This window comes from Moschus berezovskii, chromosome 2 (genome assembly GCF_049115385.1).
Source record: "Moschus berezovskii isolate FMDL1 chromosome 2, NW_MosBer_1.0, whole genome shotgun sequence".
Taxonomy (NCBI): Eukaryota; Metazoa; Chordata; class Mammalia; order Artiodactyla; family Moschidae; genus Moschus; species Moschus berezovskii.
In genome coordinates, this window is record NC_142461.1 from 134111808 (window position 1) to 134135975 (window position 24168).

The window sequence follows — 24168 nt, forward strand, 5'->3', positions numbered from 1 at the left end:
TACCTTAATTAAGTCTTTAAAGGTCCTTCCTCCATGTCCAGCCACACTCTGAGATCCTAGGGTTTAGGACTTAGAATTTCAACATATGCGTTTTAGAGGGTACACAGTCAGCACCAAGCCAGTGAATACTGTCGCAGTTTAAATGCCCCATCAGACAGTAGAGAGTCTTAGCTCGCTGCGGTACTTTTCAGTGATGACTCAATAAATGTGTATCTACTACTTCCTCTTTTCATAGACCAAAATGCCGGCTTCCTTTCTGCTTATCCTTTTCCCTTTGATGATTTTTTGAAGCCACTGGCTTCCCCAGAATGGTTGGTGAGGAAGGAAAGCTCCTGTCCACACTCTTTTGGAATTCTGGGATCAAAGGTTTATCAGAAAAACAGATACTTGGATACTTTTCTTTAATAAGACTAGTAATAATAACACCTTTTACTGAGTGCTTATTATGGGCAATTCACTGTGTTGTAAAGATCACAGTGAGCCTGCAGAGCTGATGTCACTATCTGCTTAATATATGAGGAAATTGAGGCTCTGAGACATGAAGTAACTTGCCCTGGATACTTACTTTGGTTTTTCCTTTAAGGCAAGTGTTTGGTCCTGAAGGACTATCAGTTGTGAGATTAGAAGTGTGGAAAAGAAGGATGTATCAACTTGTATCCACTGGGCTTATTGGTGGTCATCTGAGCCCTAAGGCTCCCAAAAGTTACAGACTCCAGTGACTGAATTCCACATGGGCAGAGGTTTGAAGGCATAGCACAGTCTACCTCTTAAACTGGGCCAGTCAATTCTGGGTTACTTGGAGCCAAGACCTATGGACCGTGGCCTGGATTGAATAGTGGTTGTCATGGTAACTGGTTCAAAAGTGGGCTCAAAGCTTCAGGATAGGCAATATGACATAAGAGACACGGGTTCAATCCCTGGGTCAGAAAGATCCCCTGGAGAAGGAAATGGCAACCTACTCCAGGATCCTTGCCTGGAGAATCCCATGGACAGAGGAGCCTGGTGGGCTACAGTCCATGGGGTCACAAAGAGTCAGACAGAACTGAAGCAACTTACCATGCACAGGCAAGAAGAACACGAGGAAGATGTATGGCCCGATATTTCGTGATGGGATTATGGGCAAGGCTTACTGGGAGCTGCCTGGAAAGGGCTAGATCAGTGGTTCTCCATCTTTGGCTCAGTATCTGAATAACCTGGGGAGCTTTCAAAAGCACAGAGTCTGGCTTCAGCCTAATTGAGAGTGGCGTGGGCCTTGACGTCTGTAGTTGTTAACAGCTGCCCAAGTAGCTCTGATGTACAAAGTTAATAAGAACTAATGAGCTAGGTCAGAGGTTGGCTGGCTGTGACCCATGGGCCAGATCTGGCCTGCTGCCTATTTTGTAGGGTCCAGGAACTAAGAATTGTTTCTACCCTTTCAGATGGTTGAAAAAAAAAAATCTCTGTTTTGCAATACATGAAAATGACATGAAATTTAAATCTCAGTGTTCCTAATCAGTTTGTACTGGAACACAGCCATCCATGCTCATTCATTTACATGTTGTCTGTGGTTGCTTTCACGCCACAACGGCAGAGTTGAGTAGTTGCAGAAGATCTGAAAGCATGTTTACTATATGGCCCTGTATAGAACGTGTTTGCTGAGCCTGAGTGAGGTGAAGCTGATGTTGTCATCAGAGCTGCCTTAGAACTTTACATTTTAATTGCCTGTGGAGTTTTTGTTATTTCCTAGCAGAAGGGCCCTGGTTGATGGATTTATAGCAAGTTTGTTCAGCTGACTTTTTATCAAACAGGTTTGAGACATACTTTTTCCCTCAAAACATACAAATAAGAACACAGAATCCAAAGGTTATGATAGCCCAGACCATTTCATTATTGAAGATCTTCTAAATTGCCTAATATCCATTTCCTAGCCCATCGCCCCACCTCAGTCCTTTTGTTGTCTTCCCCATCTTCTGTACATATTTGCAGTTAATACCAGCTGGATGGCTCCCAGCATTTCCTTTCCTTAATCCAGTGTTGGAAAAAGAGAACACTTCATAGGAATGATTTGGTTATAAAAACACAGTTGAGCAAACTTAGGAAAATAACTGCCGATTGTCAGATTGGTTTCTTTCTTTTACCTTCCAGTTTTCATTCACTTGGGTTTAGAAAACAAGAAAAGTATAAAGCTTGGGAAAATTACCCAAGAAATGGAAAACAACCAGAAAAGGAACCCCCCCTCCCCCACAGGCTGTATTTTGTAGAGAGAAGAAGCCACCATTCGCTTCTAAACCAGCCCATCTAGCTCAGAAGAGAGATCGTAAACTTGTGCTTGGATTCACCACTTTAGGCTTGTTTATTTTTGTTTTCACTCGTAATTTTGGTGGTGGTGATTGTGAGGGTGAAAGCTAGAAGCTGATATACATTTATCAATTTCATAAGCATGTGATACCATGGATTTTTTAAAAAATAATGAACTTGTATCAATTGAACTCATAGGGAAAAAGTATTTGATTTCCAAATAGTTTATTGTTCATCATTGAAGAATAGTTTTCAGTGACCTTGAGAGTCTCCTTGTGAAGCTACTTGGTGTATTCTGAATTGCAAGTGAGGCCACATATTCATATGTTCTCATTTTTATCCTGTCCTTCCCCATCATAGTGAGGTAGCTATAGTCCGAGGCACATTTACCCTACAGCCACCTGGAAGGAAGCCAGCAATGTCATTACAGATGGCAGTGTGCCCAGACTATCTTAAAAAAGCATCATCTCTGTGACTAATTAAGTTTCAGGAAGGGCGATGTTCGCTTTTATATTAATAAGCATTTTGAAAAGGCTGAGAGCAGATATGTTAGAAGCGGTCTTCTTATTCCGGAGAGTTCATGGTTGCATTTAATTGTCCTTTAGTTTCTCCGCTCCTGAGTTTGGAAAGCCGTCTGCTGGATCAGGGATATTCTGGGCAGGGGAAAGGAGTTGATGTTTGTATGTTTTGTATTACTAGTGCCTCATTTCTCTTTCTTTTTTTTTTAGGGTTCTGTACATTGGTCTGGCGTGCAATACAGCTCGCTATATTTATATTTCCTACCTGGAAAATGCCTGGACTGTACTACCCATGGAAGTTCTTCAAGGTAAGTTAATAGTTGGAGTTAGGATTATTTTTCTACCTGAGTTATGACTCATGAAAGGTCAGTGTCCTTCAGCATCTGACTCTACAGAGGAAGGACAGACACGCTGTCTTATGTGAGTTTGAAATGGTTGTGAAGGAAGGGGTGACATCAGCGGGACTGGCTCTTCAGTTCCTCTGAGTGTTCTGCGTTTGTCAAGCCAAACAAAGCTGGATTATTTCCCACACCCTGTGATTCAACAAAGAAAGAGGAACTCTGCAATAAACTCTTACATACAGTTGTTAGGTGTGCACATCCAAAGGTGGTTTTAAATCTAAGAGGATTTATATTTTAAAGATTTTGGTGATTTTGTCGATTAATTAATAAAAATGTTTGCCATAATTATTTTATTTCTTCAGTTACTTTGATCACAGCTGGTGATTTGTAACTAAAGCTTTACAGTCAGACTGTTGTTTTCCCGTGAACCTTTAAAATCTTTGCTCAAATATCCTGACCTGAGTTCTTCTCTTTGCTTCACTGGACTGTTTCCCTGCAACATGTAACTTTGAAAAAAATTTCTTGCCATGTGGTTTAAGAACAGTGAAAACATAGATTTCTATTCATTAGCTCTATATAATCCAGACTGTATCCTGAGAAGCTCTATTAGCAGCTTGGCTTTTCCATTTGGTGATTGGTATTATGATTAAAATAAAGGTTTAGGACAGCATCATTGGAATTGAGGTCTGGGACCACCCAGGCTCCTAAATCATTAATTGTACCAAATAATCTGTGACTGTATACAATTTCATTAGCTTTATTGATTGCTGTTATCATTTTCCGTAACCCTGAAGATGCAAGTACAGTGCCATCAAAATAATTCTCTATCATAATATAGAAGATGGACGATTCACAATTATATATCTAAATGAAATGTACAAAATGCAAGGTCATTCATCAGATGCCATCGTTTCAAGAAAAAAAATTATCCTGATTGAAAGGAGACACAATTTATAGTCATATGATAATTATAAAATTCAAGTATGTACACAGTTTAAAGTTGTTTTTCTCAGGTCTGATGCAGTGGTATAAATGATGAAAACAGATTCTATTTATAAATATATATAGAAAATAGAAATTTGGTCTTATGGTAAGAAATTGTTGTTTGTAATCATGAGAACTCTTGAAGAGTCTTAAGGTGGAGCATACATCTCAGTGTTCTGTCATATAAGAAAAAGCACAGAATATGAAATGCAGGAAAGAAATGTGCAATGATAACAAGATATATGCAACACAGTTCTTAGGAATCCCACCTCTAATTCCTACTCTGTTCTATGAGGAGGATGCTCACCTGATTTAACTACTTTGTTTATTGGTGTGATATCACGTGCAGACCCGTCCAGGTTCGATGCATGATACAGGATGCTCCAGTCTGGTGCACTGGGACAACCCAGAGGGGTTGGGGAGGGAGGTGGGAGGGGGTTCAGGATGGGGAACACATGTACACCTGGGGCGGATTCATGTCAGTGTATGGCAAAACCAATACAAAAATGTAAAGTAATTAGCCTCCAATTAAAATAAATAAATTTATATTTAAAAAAGGAAAACAAAAAATGGTATACCTGTCATAATAATACATGCATATACTTTTTTCTCTCCTTTTAATTTAATATGAATTAGATGAAAAAAGATGGTTTGCATTAGTGACTTAAGAAAATAGAGCTAATGAAAGAAGTTTTTTAAAAAAATGATTAAAGAAGATATTTATAACAGAAGAATTTTATAAGAGGGAAGAAAACAAATGCTGTTGTGAATCGAGACAGTTTTTTTTTCTGTTAATTTATCAAAGAAATGTTTAACAGCCACCACAAGTCAAGCAGGATGCCGGATGCTGGGAATGTAATTAAAAAGCAATATATTAACTTAGCCCTCAAGGTCTCACTGATTGTTCTGGAAGGCAGATGTGTAAACACATACCTGTTACCCTGTGTGTTAGACGGAATCAGGAGCAACGTGCCAGGTACCAGAGAAGATGCTGCAGAGAGGGAATGATCAGCTTTGTGAAGCAGAGATGTTGTTAAAAGATTCCCCAAGGAGACCACAGATGAGCAGGATGCTGAGGGGGGACTAGGACTCCGGCTGGGGACCTAAGGAGAAGAGGACATGCTGGCTCAGAGCAGAGCCCCATGCCGAAGCAGTCTGTGCAGAGCAGACTAGCCTGCCTGGAACCCGAGTGGGAGACCCTGGTGAGGGCTGGGTGGGTTTGTCGTCCTCAGCTGCTGCCCCAGGACCTGGTTTTATAAAGTGTACTTACGTGCCTCCTGTGGCAGGCTGCAGTTTATCCCTCTGTGTTTGATTTTGTTTCACCTTGTGCCAGCAGAGACCTAGTTACTGCTCTGAAGTAAGTAAAAGGGGGGAATCTGTAAATACAAAGAGCCTCCTCGTCTAACAGGGCTCTGGGACTGGCTCCACAGGGCTCTCTGTGTCTAAGCCTGGAGGGGACGGGTCCACCCCCTGGCGGAAGTGAGGCCTGAGTGTTTTGGCTGTACACCAAAGACTCCCTTGCCTTTGTTTGACCCATGCCTGCCACGGAAAACAGTGGATTATCTATGTGGAATGAGTCCTGCATTTTAGGAACACACTTCTGACCGAGCAGGGTTGTCTTCCAGTCTGGATTCTTCCATATTTGCACGGCTTGTCCAAATGACTGTCGAGTCCTGGTGATTTAGGCAGCTCTACAGGCGATGCAGTCAGACAAGAAATGATGACAAAGCAGGGAACGATTTAATTGCTGGCCAAGCCCGCTGTCACGATAGATGCCCCGTAACCCCGTGACAGGAACTGCTCCCTGACAATTTCCAAAGTCCCAGGCATAGGAGGGGAGGGTGGGGCCGGGGGGGAGGTTGGCTCTCATCCCTAAAGGTCACAACAGCACTTCCACTCTTTGATCCTCCCCCACGCCACACGACAGGGTTTCCCTAAAAAAAAGAGGTGAGGGCTGGCTCCTCGTCGTCCCTCTTACCCCTTGCCTCGTTCCCCAGACACCATGAGAACCAGTACCATCTGAGCAGCCAAAGGGGCAGAGACAGGGGGTGTGCTTGAACCCATATCGGGCTGCTCCCCTCTTCCTTTCTGGGGCCGCCTGTAACTGACGGAGGAGGATGCCTTGTTGTCCCACATTCCTGGAAGCTCTTTATCATCGTCTTAGCATTTGGCTCCTCAGGCCATGCTGGTAATATCTGGCAGATGGGATGGGGATAAAGCGTATTTCTTCTCCTCTAGGCCCCTAGGAAAGAGGCCATGTGGGTAACTATTTGGGGATCGAGGTAAGACTGTTGGACACCATTGGGGATTACGAGCATGTTTCTTTCCCATGATCTTTCTTACATTTAGTAGCCAGCGTCTCTTGCAGCAAACAGGTTGTTCAGTAGGCAACTGGTGCTACCATGTAAAGAGGCAGAAAGATACATTTCCTACTCATAAGGAGCCTGGTTTAGTAGCTAAGTCGTGTTAGACTCCCTGACCCCATGGACTGTCGCCCACCAGGCTGCTCTGTCCATGGGATTCTGCAGGCAATAATACTGGATTGGGTTGCCATTTCCTTCTCAAGGGGACTTTTCCTGACCCAGGGATGGAAGCCAGGTCTCCTGCATTGCAGGCGGTCTCCTGCATTGCAGGCCGATTCTTTACTGACTAGCAGTTGGTAGTAAGGAGCCTGTAATTTATTTTAAAAAGAGATGGTGAGTCTAAGTGCCTCAAAGCATTGCTGGTTGCAGTGGAGGGGGTGGGATAGTTTATACTTATTTATAAGATCTCATTTTCAAAACCCATAGGTTTTTCTCCTTTACTTCTGTATGAGACGCATTTAACTATATTCTTGATTGTGAGCAGGAGTATACACTTTTGATAAAAGCCAAGGTCACATTTGTTATGCTCATTTTCATGTGGGAGTTAGTTATAAACCCTGGCAAGAGTTAGAGACGCATGTGATCCAAATCATTCTTGCTATTAAAGTGTATTTAAGGAGAGGAAGGCCAGACCAGGGCTGCTGTAACTGAAGAGGTCCTTTTGTGGTTCTCACATTAATGGCTCAAGCACTGAAGGGTGAAAATGAGGTCTGGGTCGGTTCCTCGTCTGCAGGACGCTTGATCAGTAAGGTGTGGGTTAAGATTTTGATGGAAGATAGTTTTTTAATGTCACCGGTAGGAAGGCTTGAACTGACATTTATGAAGCTCCTTTCTTGTTCAGTGTGCCTGCTCAGCCAAGTGAGACTCACGTTTCCATTAGAATCTCTCATGTTCCGGTCGAGTGTGGGAGAATTATGAAAGCATTAGCTATGCGGTCCTTATCTGACAGTGGAAATTCTAGCTGTGATTCTAGGCTGCTATCATCCATGTTGGAAATTTTCTGTCTGACTTAACTTGAAACGCAAGTAGCTTGCCACATGAATATATACTGTATACAGAATGCTAGGTCATTGATGTTACTGTGAATTTTTAATCAGAAGAATCTTATAAATTGTAACAGCATTTTTATTCTTTATCACTCCCATGCTTTACAGTTACTAAAAGTTCTTATTAATACATAACATCTTCAAAATAGACATTATTTTGTCGCTTTAGAATTTATTTTAAATATCTCCCGCCCCAGGAATGCTTTGCTGGCAAACTGCACCTGACATTTAGCTCTTCCTTTTCTGACTTGTTCTCTGACTTACGGACTGTGTTACACTTTCGCACTTACTTGTGACCCAGTTCTTTTATTGAACAAATATTACTTCCTGACTTGGTTTTCACCCTTAAGTGCAAAGACCACATCTTATGCTTTTTGAATTCTCCAAAGAGACATGATCATAGGAAGACATACTATACATGCTTGTTTTTCTGGTTTCACAGTCCCCTGAGAAATGAACTACAGTTGATGTTTCCTAATTATTAAAGCTTTTGAATAATACAGGAAGTTCTATCTCAGAGACTTACAAATATGGGAAGAAAAGCTGAAAACTAAATTTAAAATTTGAATCTTTAATATGCTAGCTTTTCCCCTAGGATGCCATCCTTTCATCCATTGCACATTTGTAAAAACATCAGTGCATCTTAATTATTTACTTATTTATGCTCCCACATCGTCCTGTATATTATTTGAGACAGCTTACCAAAATATGCAATAATCTGGAAACCATACAGTGCTTAGTCTTGAATTAGATCATCTTGCCAGCTCCCCTACCTGTAGGTCTGTGTTCTTTACACAAACTGCTTAATCACTCACTCTAAGCCTTTTAGACTTTTGTGCTACAGATTAGGCTGAAATGAGTGTTAAATAAATTAATTTATGCAAAGCATTTAGCATATTACCTGGCACATAGTTAGCTTTCAATAAATGTTAAATGATATGCAATAAAGTAAAATAAAGAATTATCATAAAAATTAGGACCAGGGGAAATATAATTTAGAAGATCCTACTCTAAAAAGTTAAACTGCAATTATGTATTAAAGCCTTGCCATAAGCAACTAGTCAGTGAACAGTTTTTTAAAGTTATCTTCGGGGAAGTGAAATTTTTACCAGCTCTGCTGTAAAGAAGTTCTGTGTGGCTGCTATGAGGAGACACTGAGCAACTGGTACATAGTGTTGTTCAGTCTTGACCTTAAACACATGCAGTGTGTGCTGGCAGTCTTCTCAAACTCGTTTTAAGGTATGCCAAGGGTGAAAAGAAGAGAAGCAAAAAGCAAAGGAGAAAAGGAAAGATATACCCATTTGAATGCAGAGTTCCAAAGAATAGCAAGGAGAGATAAGAAAGCCTTCCTCAGTGATCAGTGCAAAGAAATAGAGGAAAACAACAGAATGGGAAAGACTAGAGATCTCTTCAAGAGAATGAGAGATACCGAGAGAACATTCCATGCAAAGATGGGCTCAATAATGGACAGAAACGGTACGGACTTAACAGAAGCAGAAGATATTAAGAAGAGGAGGCAAGAATACACAGAGAACTGTACAAAAAAGATCTTCATGACCCAGATAATCATGATGGTGTGATCACTCACCTAGAGACAGACATCCTGGAATGTGAAGTCAAGTGGACCTTAGGAAATATCACTGTGAACAAAGCTAGTGGAGGTGATGGAATTCCAGCTGAGCTATTTCAAATCCTAAAAGATGATACCGTGAAAGTGCTTCACTCAATATGTCAGCAAATTTGGAAAACTCAGCAGTGACCACAGGACTGGAAAGGGTCAGTTTTCATTCCAATCCCAAAGGAAGACAATGCCAGAGAATGCTCCAACTACTGCACAATTGCACTCATCTCACACGCTAGTAAAGTCATGCTCAAAATTCTCCAAGCCAGGCTTCAGCAATACGTGAACTGTGAACTTCCAGATGTTCAAGCAGGTTTTAGAAAAGGCAGAGGCACCAGAGATCAAATGCCAACATCCGCTGGATCATGGAGAAAGCAACAGAGTTCCAGAAAAACATCTATTTCTGCTTCATTGACTATGCCAAAGCCTTTGACTGTGTGGATCACAATAAACTGTGGAAAATTCTGAAAGAGATGGAAATACCAGACCACCTGACCTGCCTCTTGAGAAACCTGTATGCAGGTCAGGAAGCAACAGTTAGAACTGGACATGGGTCAACAGACTGGTTCCAAATCGGGAAAGGAGTACGTCAAGGCTGTATATTGTCACCTTGCTTATTTAACTTGTATGCAGAGTATATCATGAGGAACGCTGGGCTGGAAGAAGCACAAGCTGGAATCAAGATTGCTGGGAGAGATATTAATAACCTCAGATATGCAGATAACACCACCCTTATGGCAGAAAGTGAAGAAGAACTGAAGAGCCTCTTGATGAAAGTGAAAGAGGAAAATGAAAAAGTTGGCTTAAAACCCAACATTCAAATAAGAAGGGGACGACAGAGGATGAGATGGTTGGATGGCATCAGTGACTTGATGGACATGAGTTTGAGCAAACTCTGGGAAATGGTAAAGAACAGGAAAGCCTGGAGTGCTGCAGTCCATCCATGGAGTCACACAGAATCAGACATGACTGAGCAACTGAACTGATGAAGACCTACAAAAACTAAGATCATGGCATCCAGTCCCATCACTTCATGGCAAACAGATGGGGAAACAATGGAAATAGTGACAGACTTTATTTTCTTGGGCTCCAGAATCACTGCAGAAGGTGACTGCAGCCATGAAATTAAAAGATGCCTGCTACTTGGAAGAAAAGCTATGACCAACCTAGACAGCATAATTAAAAAGCAGAGACATTACTTTGCCAACCAAAGTCCGTCTAGTCAAGGCTATGGTTTTTTCAGTGGTCATGTATGGATGTGAGAGTTGGACTATAAAGAAAGCTGATCACCGAAGAAATGATACTTGAACTGTGGTGTTGGAGAAGACTCTTGAGAGTCCCTTGGACTGCAAGGAGATCCAACCAGTCCATCCTAAAGGAAATAAGTCCTGAATATTCATTGGAAGGACTGATGTTGAAGCTGAAATTCCAATACTTTGGCCACCTGATGTGAAGAACTGACTCATTGCAAAAGATCCTGATGGTGGGAAAGACTGAAGGCGGGAGGAGAAGGGGACGACAGACAATGAGATGGTTGGATGGCATCACTGACTTGATGAACGTAAGTTTGAGCAAGCTCCAGGAGTTGGTGATGGACAGGGAAGCCTGGTATGCTGCAGTCTATGGGGTCTCAAAGAGTCGGACATGACTGAGCTAGAGAATTGATGAAGACTTACAACACCTTCTAGAACTGACACCCAAAAAAGATACCATTTTCATCATAGGGGACTGGAATGCAAAAGTAGAAAGTCAAGAGTTACCCGGAATAACAAGCAAGTTTGGTCTTGGAGTACAAAGTGAATCAGGGCAAAGGCTAACAGTTTTGTCAAAAGAACATGGTGGTCTTAGCAAACACCCTTTCACAAAAACCCGAGATGCCTCTACATATGGACATCACCAGATGGTCAGTATCAAAATCAGATGGATTATGTTCTCTGCAGTGGAAGATGGAGAACCTCTATACTATAGTCAGCAAAAACAAAATCTGAACCTGACTGTGGCTCAGATCCTGAGCACGTTATTGCAAACTTCAGACTTAAATTGAGGAAAGTAGGGAAAACCACTAGGCCATTCAGGTATGACCGAAATCAAATCCCTTATGATTATACAGTGGAAGTGACAAGTAGATTCAAGGGACTAGATCTGATAGACAGAGTGCCTGAAGAACTTTCTGTAACACTGTACAGAAAGCAGCGACCAAAACCATCCTGAAGAAAAAGAAATGCAAAAAGCAAAGTGGTTGTCTGAGGAGGCTTTACAGAAAGCTGAGGAAAGAAGAGAAGTCAAAGGCAAAGGAGAAAGAGTAATATATCCAACTGAATACAGAGTTCCAGAGAATAGCAGGGAGAGATAAGAAGGCCTTCTTAAATAAACAATGCAAAGAAATAGAGGAAAACAGTAGAATGGGAGACTAGCAGTCTCTTCAGGAAAGACCAAGGGAACACTTCATGCAGGAATGGGCACAGTGAAGGACAGAAATGGTGAGGACCTGACAGAAGCATAAGAGATAAAGAAGAGGTGGCAAGATACACAGAACTATGTAAAAAAGGTCTTAATGTCCCGGATAACCATGATGATGAGGTCTCTCTCCCAGAGCCAGACATCCTGGAGTGTGAAGTCAAGTGGGCCTTAAGAAGTATTGCTATGAATGATGCTAGTGGAGGTGACAGAATTCCAGCTGAGCTATTTAAAATCCTAAGAAGATGACACCATTAAAGTGCTGCACTCAATATGCCAGCAAATGTGGAAAACTCAGTAGCGGCCATAGGACTGAAAATGGTCAGTTTTCATTCCAATCCCAAAGAAGGGCAATGCCGAAGAATGTTTCAACTACCATACAGTTGATCTCATTTCACCTGCTAGCAAGGTTAGGCTCAAAATCTTTCAAGCTAGGCTTCAGCAGTATGTGAGCCAAGAACTTCCAGATGTACAAGCTGGGTTTAGAAAAGGCAGAGGAACCAGAGATCAAATTGCCAATGTCCATTGGATAATAAAAAAGCAAGTAAATTCCAGAAAAACATCTGCTTCATTGACTACACTAAAGCCTTTGACTGTGTGGATCACAACAAACTGTGGAAAATTCTGAAAGAGATGGGAATCCCAGACCACCTTACATGTCTCCTGAGAAACCTGTATGCAGGTCAGGAAGTAACATTTATTAGATTGGTGCGATGTAACTGCAGTTTCGGACCGTGAACTTGAAACCATTTTAACTAGGCTTAAAACATCTTTATTAATCAAAATAATGATTACAGTTAACACATTTTTGCCAATGAGAAATAAATTTGTTTATTCCTGTAGCATAAAAATCCTTGCTTCAAGATTCAGTGAACTCTTGGAAAGCATGTTCTGCCTCCTGCTGGTTGTGGAAGGCTTTTACCTGCAAAAAGTTGTTGAGATGCTTAAAGAAATGGTAGTCGGTTGACGCGAGGTCAGGTGAACCTGAGCACTGAGGCAAAACTTCAGAGCCCAATTTGTGCAACTTTTGAACCATTGATTATGCGACATGCTGTTGGGCATTGTCATGGGGAAGAATTGGGCCCCTTCTGTTGACCAATGCCGACTGCAGTCATTGCAGTTTTTACTGCATACCATCAATTTGCTGAGCATACTTCTCAAATGTAATGGTTTCACCAGGATTCAGAAAGCTGTAGTAGATCAGACTGGCAGCAGACCACCAAACAGTGACCATGACCTTTTTTGTGCAAGCTTGGGGCTTTGGGAAGTGCTTTGGAGCTTCTCGGTCAACCACTGAGATGGCCATCACCAGCTGTCATATAAAATCCACTTTTCGTCACAATCTGATTGACAAATAGTTTGCTGTTCTGTAGAATACGAGAAGACACTTCAGAACAATTTTTTTAAAATTTTGGTCAGCGCTTGAGGCAACCACTTATGGAGCTTTTTCACCTTTCCAATTTGTTCAATACTAAATGACCATAGAATGGTCAATGTTGAGTTTTTTCACAACTTCGATGATGGTTCTTGGTTGTCAACTGCCAGTGGCCGGCCACTGCACTCCTCATCTTCAAGGCTTTTGTCTCCTTTGTCAAACTTCTTGATTCACCACTGCACTGTATGTTCGTTAGTAGTTTCTGAGCCAAATGCGTTGTTGATGTTGTGAGTGTCTCTGCTGTTTTATGACTCATTTTGAACTTGAATAAGAAAACTGATCAAATTTGCTTTTTGTCTAACACCATTTCCCTAAATAAGTATAAGCAGCAAATAATGTCATTAGCAAAAAATGAAGTGAGAAACACCCATTAAAATGATGTATAACGTAACCACATGTATTTAAGAATGTATTCTGATATCAAATGGTAAAGTTCTACAGTGCAAAACTGCAGTTACTTTTGCATCAACCTAATAGAAGCAGACATGGAACAACTCACTGGTTCAAAATTGGGAAAGCAGTATGACAAGGCTATATATTGTCACCCTGAATTGTACAACATGTGAAATTCTGGGCTGGATGAATCACAAGCTGGAATCGATTGCTGGGAGAGATATCAAAAGCCTCACATATGCAGATGATACCACTATAATGGCAGAAAATGAAGAGGAACTAAAGAGCTTCTTGATGAAGGTGAAAGAGGAAAGTGAAAAAGCTGGCCTAAAACTGAACATTCAGAAAACTAACAGCACGGCATCTGGTCCCATCAACGGGTTTTATTTTCTTGGGCTCCAAAATCACTGCAGATGGTGACTGCAGCCATGAAATTAAAAGATGTTGCTCCTTGGAAGGAAAGCTATGACAAACCTTGACAGTGTATTAAAAAGGCAGACATCACTTTGCCGACAAAGGTCCATATAGTCACAGCTTTGGTTTTTCCAGTGGTCATGTATGGATGTGAGTTGGACCATAAAGGCTGAGCACCAAAAAATTGATCCTTTCAAATTGTGCTGGAGAAGTCTCTTGAGAGTCCCTTGGACTGCAAGGAGATTAAACTAGTCAGTCCCAAAGGAAATCAACCCTGAATATTCATTGGAAGGACTGATGCTGAAACAGAAGCTGCAATACTTTGGTAACTTGATGCAAAGAGCTGACTCATTGAAAAACACCCTGATGCTGTGAAGGACTGAAGGCAAAAGGAGAAGGGGGCAGCAAAGGATGAAACGGTTAGACAGCATTATCGACTCAATGGACGTGAATTTGAGCAAACTCTGAGAGACAGTGGAGGACAGAGGAGCCTAGTGTGCTGCAGTCCATGGGGTGTCACAGAGCCCTACACAACTTAGCAACTGAACAGCAATGTATTTGATTACATGCTCAACACTGTGAATTTTACCCTAGGTGCTGGATATTTTTGCTTTCCTACAAATATTCTTGAGCTTTGTTCTGGAACATAACTAAACTGAGAAATAGTATGATCCTCTTGAGTCTTGCTTTTAAACATTACTTAGATAGGACCAGAACATTGTTTAAACTAGGGCTAACTCTTTCATAATAGTAACACATGATCCTTTGTTTTTATCCTCTGTTTTTTTAAAAAACGTATTTTGTATTAGAGTGTAGCTGATTAACAACATTGTGAGAGTTTCAGGTGGACAGCAAAGGTACTCAGCCACATATATACATGCATCCATTCTCCCCAGACTCCCCGCCCATCCACGCCGCCCTGTAACAGTAAGCAGAGTTCCCTGTGCTATACAGTAGGTCTCTGCTGGTTGTCCTAAAACAAGACCCTTTGGAATACTCTAGCAATCCCAGGAATCATGAGTTTTTCCAGTTTGGCTGGTAGAAACAGGTAGTTCCCAGCCCTGGCTGGGTTGTGAGGAGTGTTTTTTGTACTGTTTTGGGCGGTTCTTTCCCTGGCTTTGGATGGTTTCTACGCATGCACTTGTTAATCAGGACTCTGCTGCGTGCTTGCGGGAAACCATCTGCGGCTCTCTGGAGTCTCCGTGGAGTCTCTCCTCTCTGGCTCTCTGACCTGGAGTTCCAGCTGCCCTAGCCTCCCCAGACGGCCCCATCTCCTCAGTTCGCTGGCTCCCCTCTGTGCCGTGCAGCTCTCGGAGTCTGACCCAGTGGACTGGGCCCCTCACTGTTTCCCGTCTCTCTGAGATCACTGTCCTTGTTGCTGACGTCCAGTGTCTTGAAAACTATTGTTTCATGTATTTTGTCCAGTTTTTGGTTGTTTCAAGAAGGAAGTAAATCCAGTACCTGTTATTCTAGTTTGGCCAGAAGCAGATTGTCAGATTAAATCTTAAATGAATATTAATTTTTCAGTTTAATTTTCCAAAACATGGGTTAAAACTTTCTGATGGTATTATCTCCAAGTAAGATGATTTCTCAGGAAGCAAATCCATCTTAATGTAAGCAGTACCAGATGATTTCTTAATCCTTTGCAGCTATTTATAAAACCTCTTGTGACAGTATCTTCCTGTTACATGTAAAGCTGTGTTCTAATAAAGATTTAAGTTCATACAATGTGTAGTTGCTGTACATTAATTAATGATCAGTTTTTCTCCAGCCTGTTATCTTTATCCTCCTCTCCCTGCCAACCAGTGGTGAAGATATAATGAAACTAGAAATGAAGCATTGTAAATAGTCCCTGCAAACTGGAACTATATATTAAAAGGCAAAGAAGAAAAAATGATTATATCCTTCGAGTCATTAACCTCACTTATAGAATTACAGCCAATGTAAATAAGATACATAAAAGCTATTGCTCTGAAAATGTTAATCATAGTGCTAATATAATGGAAAAATTGGAAATAATCTTTTAAAAAAATTATACTCGATTTACAGTACTGCATTGTTTTCAGATGTACAGCAAAGTGATTTTTTTAGATTATATTTCAAGTTATTACGAGATGCCAAATTTCCTGTGTTACCGTAAATCCTTACTGCCTACCTGCTTTTCGTATAGTAGCTACCCGTTAATTCCGTATTCCTGATTTGTTCGCCCCTCCCTCCCTCTCCCCTCTGATAACTATGTTTGTTTTCTGTGTCTGTGAGCCTGTTTCTGGTTTGTATACAGATTCATTGGTATCATTTTACATCCCACATGTAAGTGATATTGTATAGTTTTTGTCTTTATCTGACTTACTTCATTATGATATTCTAGGTCCATACCTGTTGCTGTGAATGGGAACATTTCATTTTTTTTTGGCTGAGTTATACTCCATTGTGTGTGTGCGCGCCACATCTTTTGAGCCAGTCATGCATTGATGGGCGCTTTGGCTGCTGCTCTGTCTGGCTATTGTACATAGTGCTGCTGTGAACATTAGGGTACACATATCTTTTCAAATCAGAATTTTTGTCTTTTCCAGATAAATATCCAGGAGTTGGATTACTGGATCCTATGCTAGCTCTATTTTAGTATTTTAAGGAACCTCCAAACCTCTTTCACCATAGTGGCTGCACAAGTTTACATTGCCACCAGAGTAGGAGGACTCTCTTTTCTCCACACCCTCTCCAGCATTTTCAGACTTCTCTAATGATGACCATTTTGAATAGTGTGAGGTGATACCTTACTGTGGTTCTCAACTTGCATTTCTCTAATAGTGAGCAGTGATGAGCATCTTCTCATGAGCTGCTGGCCATCTGCATGTCTTCTTTGGAAAAATGTCTGTTTAGGACTTCTGCTCATTCTTTGTGTTGTTTTTACATTATTGAGTTTTATGAGCTGTTTGGAGATTTTGGATATTAACTCCTTGTTGGCCGCATCACTTGCAAGTATTTTCTTCCATTCCATATGTTGTCTTTTTATTTTCTTGATGGCTTCATTTCTGTGCAAAATCGTAAGTTTGATCAAGTCCCATTTGTTTATTATTGCTTTTATTTATTGCTTTGGGAGACTAAGAAAATATTGCTACAATTTATGTCAGAGAATGTTTTGCCTGTGTTCTCCTCTAGGAATTTTATGGTGCCATGTTTTACATTTAGGTCTTCAAACCATTTTGAGTTTATTTTGTATATGGTATGTGGGAGTGTTCTAGTTTCACTGATTTACATGTAGCTGTCCATGTTTCCCAACACCACGTTAAAGATACTGTCTTATCGCCAGTGTATGTTCTTGCATCCTTTGTTGTAGACTAATTGACTCTCTGTGCATGGGTTTATTCCTGGGGTCTATTCTGTTCCACTGATCTATGTATCTGTTCTTAATGTCAAAATAGGTGCCCAATAAAAGGTTTTAATATCCAAAATATATTAAAAAATGACTACAACAGCAAAGAAACGCAAACAACCCAACTTGAAAATGGCAAAGACTCGCATAGATTTTCTCCAAGATTTACAGCTAGCTAAAAAATGGAAAACATTCCGTATCAGTAGCTATCAGGGAGTGCGAGTCTAAGTGACTTCCGTTGTGCCTGACGGCACGCAGCCATGTGGACTGTGGCTTGCGGGGCTTCTCTGTCCACGGGGCTTCTCCAGGCAAGAATGCTGCAGTGGGTTGCCGTGCCCTCCTCCAGGGGTTCTTCCCGACCTAGGGATCGAACCCGCATCTCTTCATATCTCCTGCACTGGGAGGCGGGTTCTTTACCACTAGTGCCACCTGGGAAGCCCTAATACCCATTAGCATTGCTATTATAAAAACACAGAAAATAACATAAGATATGGAAAAACTGGAATTCTTGAACATTTCTAGTGGGAATGTAAAATGGTGCAGCTACTGTGGAAAACAGCCCCTCCAAGTGTTAAATAGATTATTACCATGTAACCTAGTAACTCCAGTTTTAGGTATATACCCCAAAGAACTGACCCAGGGACTCAGACACTTGTGCATCAGTGTTCACACAGCAGCATTCACAACAGCCAAAAGGTGGGAACAACCCAAATATCCATCAAGAGATGAATGGAAAAACAGTGTTACAAGGCTACATATCCATGAGCCATAAAGAGGAAGGAAATTCTGGCATATGTAACATGGACGAACTCTGAAGACTTTATGCTAAGTGAAAGAAGCTAGACATCAAAGAACAAACCCTGTATGAGCCCACTTGTATGAGGTACCCAGAGCAGTCATACTCAGAGATAGAAAGGAAGTGGTGGTTCTCAAGGCCTGGCGACGGTATTGTTAAACGGGGGCAGAATTTCAGTTTGGGCTGAACATAAATTCTGGAGATGGATGGTAGTGATGGGTGCACAAAACTGGAATTGTACTTAAAGCCACCGAACCATACACTTAAAAATGGTTCAGTGACGAATTTTGTTACGTGTATTATACCACAAAACAGTATACACCCTTGTTAGATGTGTATATGTGTATGTATGTATACACATATATGCACCTCGTAACTCACATTCCAAACAAGAGAAGCATGAGGAGTGCTGATCAGCCATCCCGCCTGCTCTTCTCCCCACAGGAGTGACACACGCGGCCATCTGGGCGGCCTGCATTTCTTATCTCAGTGCCGCGGTTCCCCCCGAGCTGAGGACGTCTGCTCAGGGCATCCTGCAAGGCCTTCATCTGGGTTTGGGGAGAGGCTGTGGCGCCATGATCGGAGGCGTGTTAGTCAACTTTTTTGGTAAGAATGGCTTGCTTTCTTTCCCTTTCTTCTTTGATGAAATCTTACAATTTTTCAGCAACACCTCCGTAAACAGATAATTACTGAAGATTGCCAGAAGCTAGACTCTCGTTTTCAGATTCTTTTTCTAGCTTTCACAGTAGTCAGAACTGCAGTGCAGTGTGCTTCAGTAAAGATGATTAGAGCAGACAGTCAACCACAGTGCTACAGATACTTCAGAGGAGCCGAAGGAGTAAGCCCACGTGCTTTTGGTTTGAAGTGCCCTAAACCTGTTGATGATAACGCTGGAGAAGAGAGAATTCATCACTGTCTTTCCATCTGGCTTTGGTAACGTCCCTGCATATGTGATAACAGTCTGTTTGCTCCATCAGTTCCCCCTTACTGGAAATATAGGGGCCGAGGTGGAGGTGGGATTATTCTGCTCCAGAATCTTGACTACTCAGTCATCTATAGAAGGTGGGTCAGAGATGTCTGAATTTATAGCACCTATTGAACTTGGCTGTTTTAACTACAGATTAATAGGACTGTTTAATAGGTAGATGGCCTTTATGAAGAAGAGAGCCCACTGCATTTTTAAAAAGGCACTCAGAGACAGTCCTTTATTTTATAAATGCAGTTTGAAAATCTGATCAATGACAGATACCCAATACCAGCTCTTGGGTCTCTGGACAACTACCCAGACCTGTTTTTCCTTCACTATGAAGCTAAAGGCCACTTGCCGTTCTCTGCTCTGCCGCCTTTGTCAGCTTTAGAACATTGACAGGGCTGGGTGAGGGCTACCCGCTTTTCCAGGAATTACTCTCTAGAGTGTCACTTGCTTTCACAGGGGCTGCGGCAACCTTCCGAGGAATTGGCATGGCCTGCCTGGTGATCCTCCTGCTCTTTGCCCTGATCCAGTGGCTGGCAGTACCAGAGGAGGAAGAAGGTAGGCATGTTCGTTGACCAGTGGTTCTAATGGCTGAAGCCAAGGGGAGTTCTGCACATGCCCCCGAGAGGCCCAGAGGCGCTAACACAGGCCTGCATGGCTCTGAGCTCGTGTGCGCCGTGGCTGGGGAGCTGCCACTTGCTGTGTTGAAAAGAATACTGGTTGTTTAAATAGCTTGGGGTTTTCTTCCTTTTGTTTCATCTTATGGTACAAGGTACTGGGGAAAGTATTGGTTTTAAATTTCTTTGGTATTCTAAAGAGATTTAAAATACATAAAGGACTACACAGCAATTTTACTGTTAGGGACAGAAAGTGGTATTAATCTCTGTGCCTTACCTTCATCTGAAAAAAAAAAAAAAGCCTAAACATTAATTTGAAGTTTTCCCTTAATTAGGCATGAGAGTGAAAGTGGTAGCTGCTCAATTGTGTCTGACTCTTTGCGACCCCATGGACTGTAGCCTACCAGCCTCCTCTGTCCATGGGATTCACCAGCCAAGAGTACTGGAGTGGGTTGCCATTCCCTTCTCCAGGGAATCTTCCCAACCCAGGGGTTGAACCCAGGTCTCCTGCATTGCAGGCAGATTAGGTATGGACTTCATTAAAATTATTATACAGCAAGAAGGTTATATCCAATATAATATGTGGATGAAAACAAGTTTTCAACTTATTTGGGCAATCAACTTTTTGATTTTTTTTTTGAATGAAGAAGGCCAACCATTAAAACAAATATTCTCAGCTCTTGAGTCCTGGAATAGGCTCATCTTCTATGGTGTCTTGTCCTTTGAGGAGCATTTGCCTCAAGTACTCGAAGCGCTTCTATTAAGAGGAAAACTAACGTGTTACAGAAACCCCAGAGACAGATTTTAACTCCAACAAGTTACTCAGAAAGAAAGACCAATACTGACTTTTCTCACTTCTTGTTCTTCCATAATCCTAACCAGATCATGTCTCTCACATAGCTTGGTCCATGCCTTCAGTAAAAGTCTAATAAGAGCATCTGTCATGTGAGTTCCCTGTTTTGATGCTTATCTTTACAATTTCAGTACTGTAAGTGGGCCGAAGCTATAACCTATGCCCCACCAATATGATATACTGATACATTAACATTTCATAAATATGTTCATGTCTGTTAGGCTCTGTAAGGAGACCTGGAAGGCAGACATCACACTCATTTGCTCACTAATCTCTACCAGGTAGAGAAGCCACCCTTGCTTCACAGCAACTGGCTGACATTCCCAAGCACACTAGAGTGGGCTTATCCAGGCTGTCTGTTTTTTACTATTTATATATACTTACATGCATCTGTTTAAATATGTAGAAAACTGACAAATGATTTAAACGCGATTCTCTCTCCAGACAAGACGATGTTGGCAGAAAGGATCCCTGTTCCCTCTAGCCCTGTTCCCATAGCAACCATCGACTTGGTCCAGCAACAGACAGAAGATGTTTTGCCACGCGCTGAGCCCAGACTTCCACCCAAGAAAACCAAGCACCAGGAAGAACAGGAGGATGTGAACAAGCCAGCCTGGGGGGTCAGTTCCTCTCCCTGGGTGACCTTTGTCTACGCACTCTACCAGATTAAAGAGATGATGCAGCTCTCAAGAGACAGCCGTGCTTCTGAGATACAGCCTCTACAGGTAAAGGCCCTCTGCTGCCTCACCTTGAGCAGGACTGGTTGTTTCATTCACTCAGCGAAACTTCTGGGAGGTCTGGTGGGGCAGGTAAACATGCAGACAGGTCATTTCAGTACTTCTGTGACAAGGGTGTTATAGAGGCGTATACAAGCTCTCACAGAGGGAAAATTCTGCTTTACACAGTTCAGAAAGTCCTCGCAGAGAAGACAGCACTTACTGAAAGAAATTCATTCTGATTTTCTGTGTTTCTTTAAAATGTCTGTGTCGATGGACACTAGTTACTGTGTGGATATATGGTTCTTGCCTTGGTGGATTATATAATCTCTAATTTAAAAATTCTAGTGGGGACTTTCTATATGGTAGTACCTCAATAAATATCTGATGAGTTAGTTAGTACTCTGAGCCACTGTAGGGGTCTTATAGGATACCCAACTGAGTGGAGTGTGGATTTGCTGGTGGGCTTACTTGAAAGATAAAAGGTGTGGTTTTTCTTATCCTTAGAGTTGTGGTCTCTCCTGAGTAGAGTCGAATCGCATGGATAAAACATTGTAGGTACTTGCTACTGAAGCTATATTAATACTTTTGGAAAATGATTAAGAGTGACTTCTATGAATAGTTTAGCCCAAGTAACGAGTCTAACATCCCTGTGTGTTTTTAATCAAATCATTCTCTTTCACGGGATGAATGGTCAGTTTTATATATAGAGCAGTTTCAGAGGACATAGGAGGAAAAAAAATAAAGGAGAAAGACTTAAGGAGTAATTTGATAATTTATTTAATTTTAAATACATTAAGTTTATCACAATTTTGTAAACTAACACAATATTTCTATAGCTTAAACCAAATCTGATTCTTTGCTGGTAACGTCTAGTCCATGTATGATCTTATTGGTCTATGAAGATAATAAACTCATGCAAATCCTCTGCTCACAAGTCAAGAGGGAGGGTAAGAGGGTGGGAAGAGCGTCTGAAGGAGGTGAAACAGGAGGAAAAATGAGGTCTTCTGCCCAAGTGGCAGTGTTTTCATACTTCGGACATTTATCCGCCTGTCCTCAGAAGCCTATGAGGCTTAAGCATCATTAAACATTTTTTTCTGGTATGTTAAGATTAATTAAAACTAGCTGGTATAACTTATAAAGAAGTCATCATACGATTTTTTCTTTCACATTTTAGAATCAATTACAGAAATAAAACTTTTTGTGTGTGTGTGCTCAGCTATTTGAAGTGATGGGTATTAGTTCAGAGAGCAATCCATTGAAGAAAAAAAACATAATATTTTCTGATTTTCAGAAACCAGGAATGTGGTATTTTACAGACCTGGTGCAGGTGATGTTCTGGAGTGACAGGTACTCCCTCAAACCAGCGGTCACATAGGTGCTCGATTACTTTTTTTACATGGATGTTCTGTCTTATTTGTTTTAGTTAGATATACATCAGGATTCTTCATTTCAGGACCTTTCTTTTCCTGGTCCCATGTCCAAGGCCGAGAATGCCTTCCTCACTCCCTATTAGACAAGGTGCCTTCCAGCCTTGACTGCTCTGGCCTCAAAACGGCATGAGTTTCCATTCCATGCTGCTCACCCAGCGACTTGCCACAGTGGCCAGTGGGGGCCCAGTAAACATCTGCTGATGTAGACTGCTTTCCTAGGAGTAACAGGCATTTTGGTAGTAATGTATCCTTTATCCAAAAGATGCACTTGCTTACAGTGTCTGTGTTTTTCACGCGGCTTTGGCAGTTGCGCACAGGAAAGGAGATGAAAGGTAAGCCGCTCGGCCCTTATCCCTCTAGTACTTGCTTCCTGAAGTGCTTGCTTCAGGGTGCTCCCCCATGCTTCCTCTATCTTACTTGAAAGCATATAAAAAGTTTGCTAGCACTGACCATGGGGCACGTCCTATCTTTACCTTCCAGGGGACCAGTGAGAATCAGAAAACTTCTCCAGCTGGTGGAGCCCAGCCTGGACCACGTCAGGCTCCCCCTGACTCACCTAGAAGCCAGCCATCCCCTCCAGCAGCCGCATCTCAGACGCAGAACAGCCCTGCTCACCCCAGTGTGGACCCACGCACAGAGAACAGTGAGGACCACCAGGCTCCGCCTGCCGCTGGGGGACACTGAGGCGTCCCACTCACCTCACACACTGCATGGACCTGGGCTCCTCTGCCAGGACAGAGGGAGAGGAGCCTGAGCCTAGGACACGCCTCACTCGAGGAGCATAGCACCACATACGCTTCTGAACACCTGAACTCATCACCATGGAGACACTCACGCACATAGGAGCTACAGTACATACTGGCAGAAACAGGTTGCCTCCCACAGCCCCACCGGAGTCACAGCAGGAAAACGGAGTTCAGCGAGGTCTTTCGGTTCTTGGGTTTTTAGGTTAAGGACCACAGGACTTCTCTGCCAGGTCAGTAAGAGTTGGAACCACAGTTACCCTGAATGAATGCTGATGCAGGTTCCCTCTTCTGATGATTTATGCTAATTGTTTGGTTCTTAATGCAAACGGGGAAGAAACAGAACACATCTATAATTTCGTTTCTTTTAAAAAGAACCATTTAAAAATTACAAGACTTATTTTAAAAATAACCAGATAAAAGCTGGTAGCATCTATGTTTTTGTTTAATAAGAAAGAAAAAAAAAAAGGAAAACGTTTCATCAGAAACTCGGGATATCTCTAGGAAATATATTTTTATATGTGTATGGTATATAATGAAAATAGTCAATTCTTGGAGCAGCAAAAGCTGTTACTGACCACTGCAAGCTAAGCTGAGCTTTTAAAATGCCTTCTGTTTTAAATGGGCTTTAAGACCAGAGGAAGGAATATTTGAAATCAACCAACCAACTCAGTATGCTGTGGCCTGATAGACAAAGGTTTACTAAATATATTGATACTGTAAATAGCCTCTATCACTATTTACAGCTTTCTAGTGATTTGGGCTCTGATTAGCTGATGGAATAAAACAAACACAAAATCAATCAATTCCTAAGG

The 24168-nt window shown here is 41.8% G+C and overlaps 1 protein-coding gene and 1 long non-coding RNA gene across 4 annotated transcripts in view; one reads left to right on the top strand and one right to left on the bottom strand.

The window, feature by feature from the left end:
- Positions 1-24155, top strand: part of MFSD6 (major facilitator superfamily domain containing 6) — an 86115-nt gene extending 61960 nt beyond the window's left edge. For all 3 annotated transcript variants that reach the window (XM_055398606.2, XM_055398608.2, XM_055398607.2), the window contains exons 3-7: positions 3006-3103; positions 18463-18624; positions 19451-19549; positions 20906-21186; positions 23091-24155. In XM_055398606.2, the coding sequence (XP_055254581.2) occupies positions 3006-3103; positions 18463-18624; positions 19451-19549; positions 20906-21186; positions 23091-23294 (844 nt within the window). In that variant the 3' untranslated portion in view covers positions 23295-24155. The remainder of the gene's footprint in view (positions 1-3005; positions 3104-18462; positions 18625-19450; positions 19550-20905; positions 21187-23090) is intronic.
- Positions 2314-5543, bottom strand: LOC148778628 (uncharacterized). Its single transcript, XR_016035975.1, has 3 exons — positions 5391-5543; positions 5054-5111; positions 2314-2930 (listed from the first exon to the last, which is right to left on the bottom strand). It is a non-coding gene; the product is annotated as an uncharacterized LOC148778628 (long non-coding RNA).
- Positions 24156-24168: the final 13 nt, after the last annotated feature.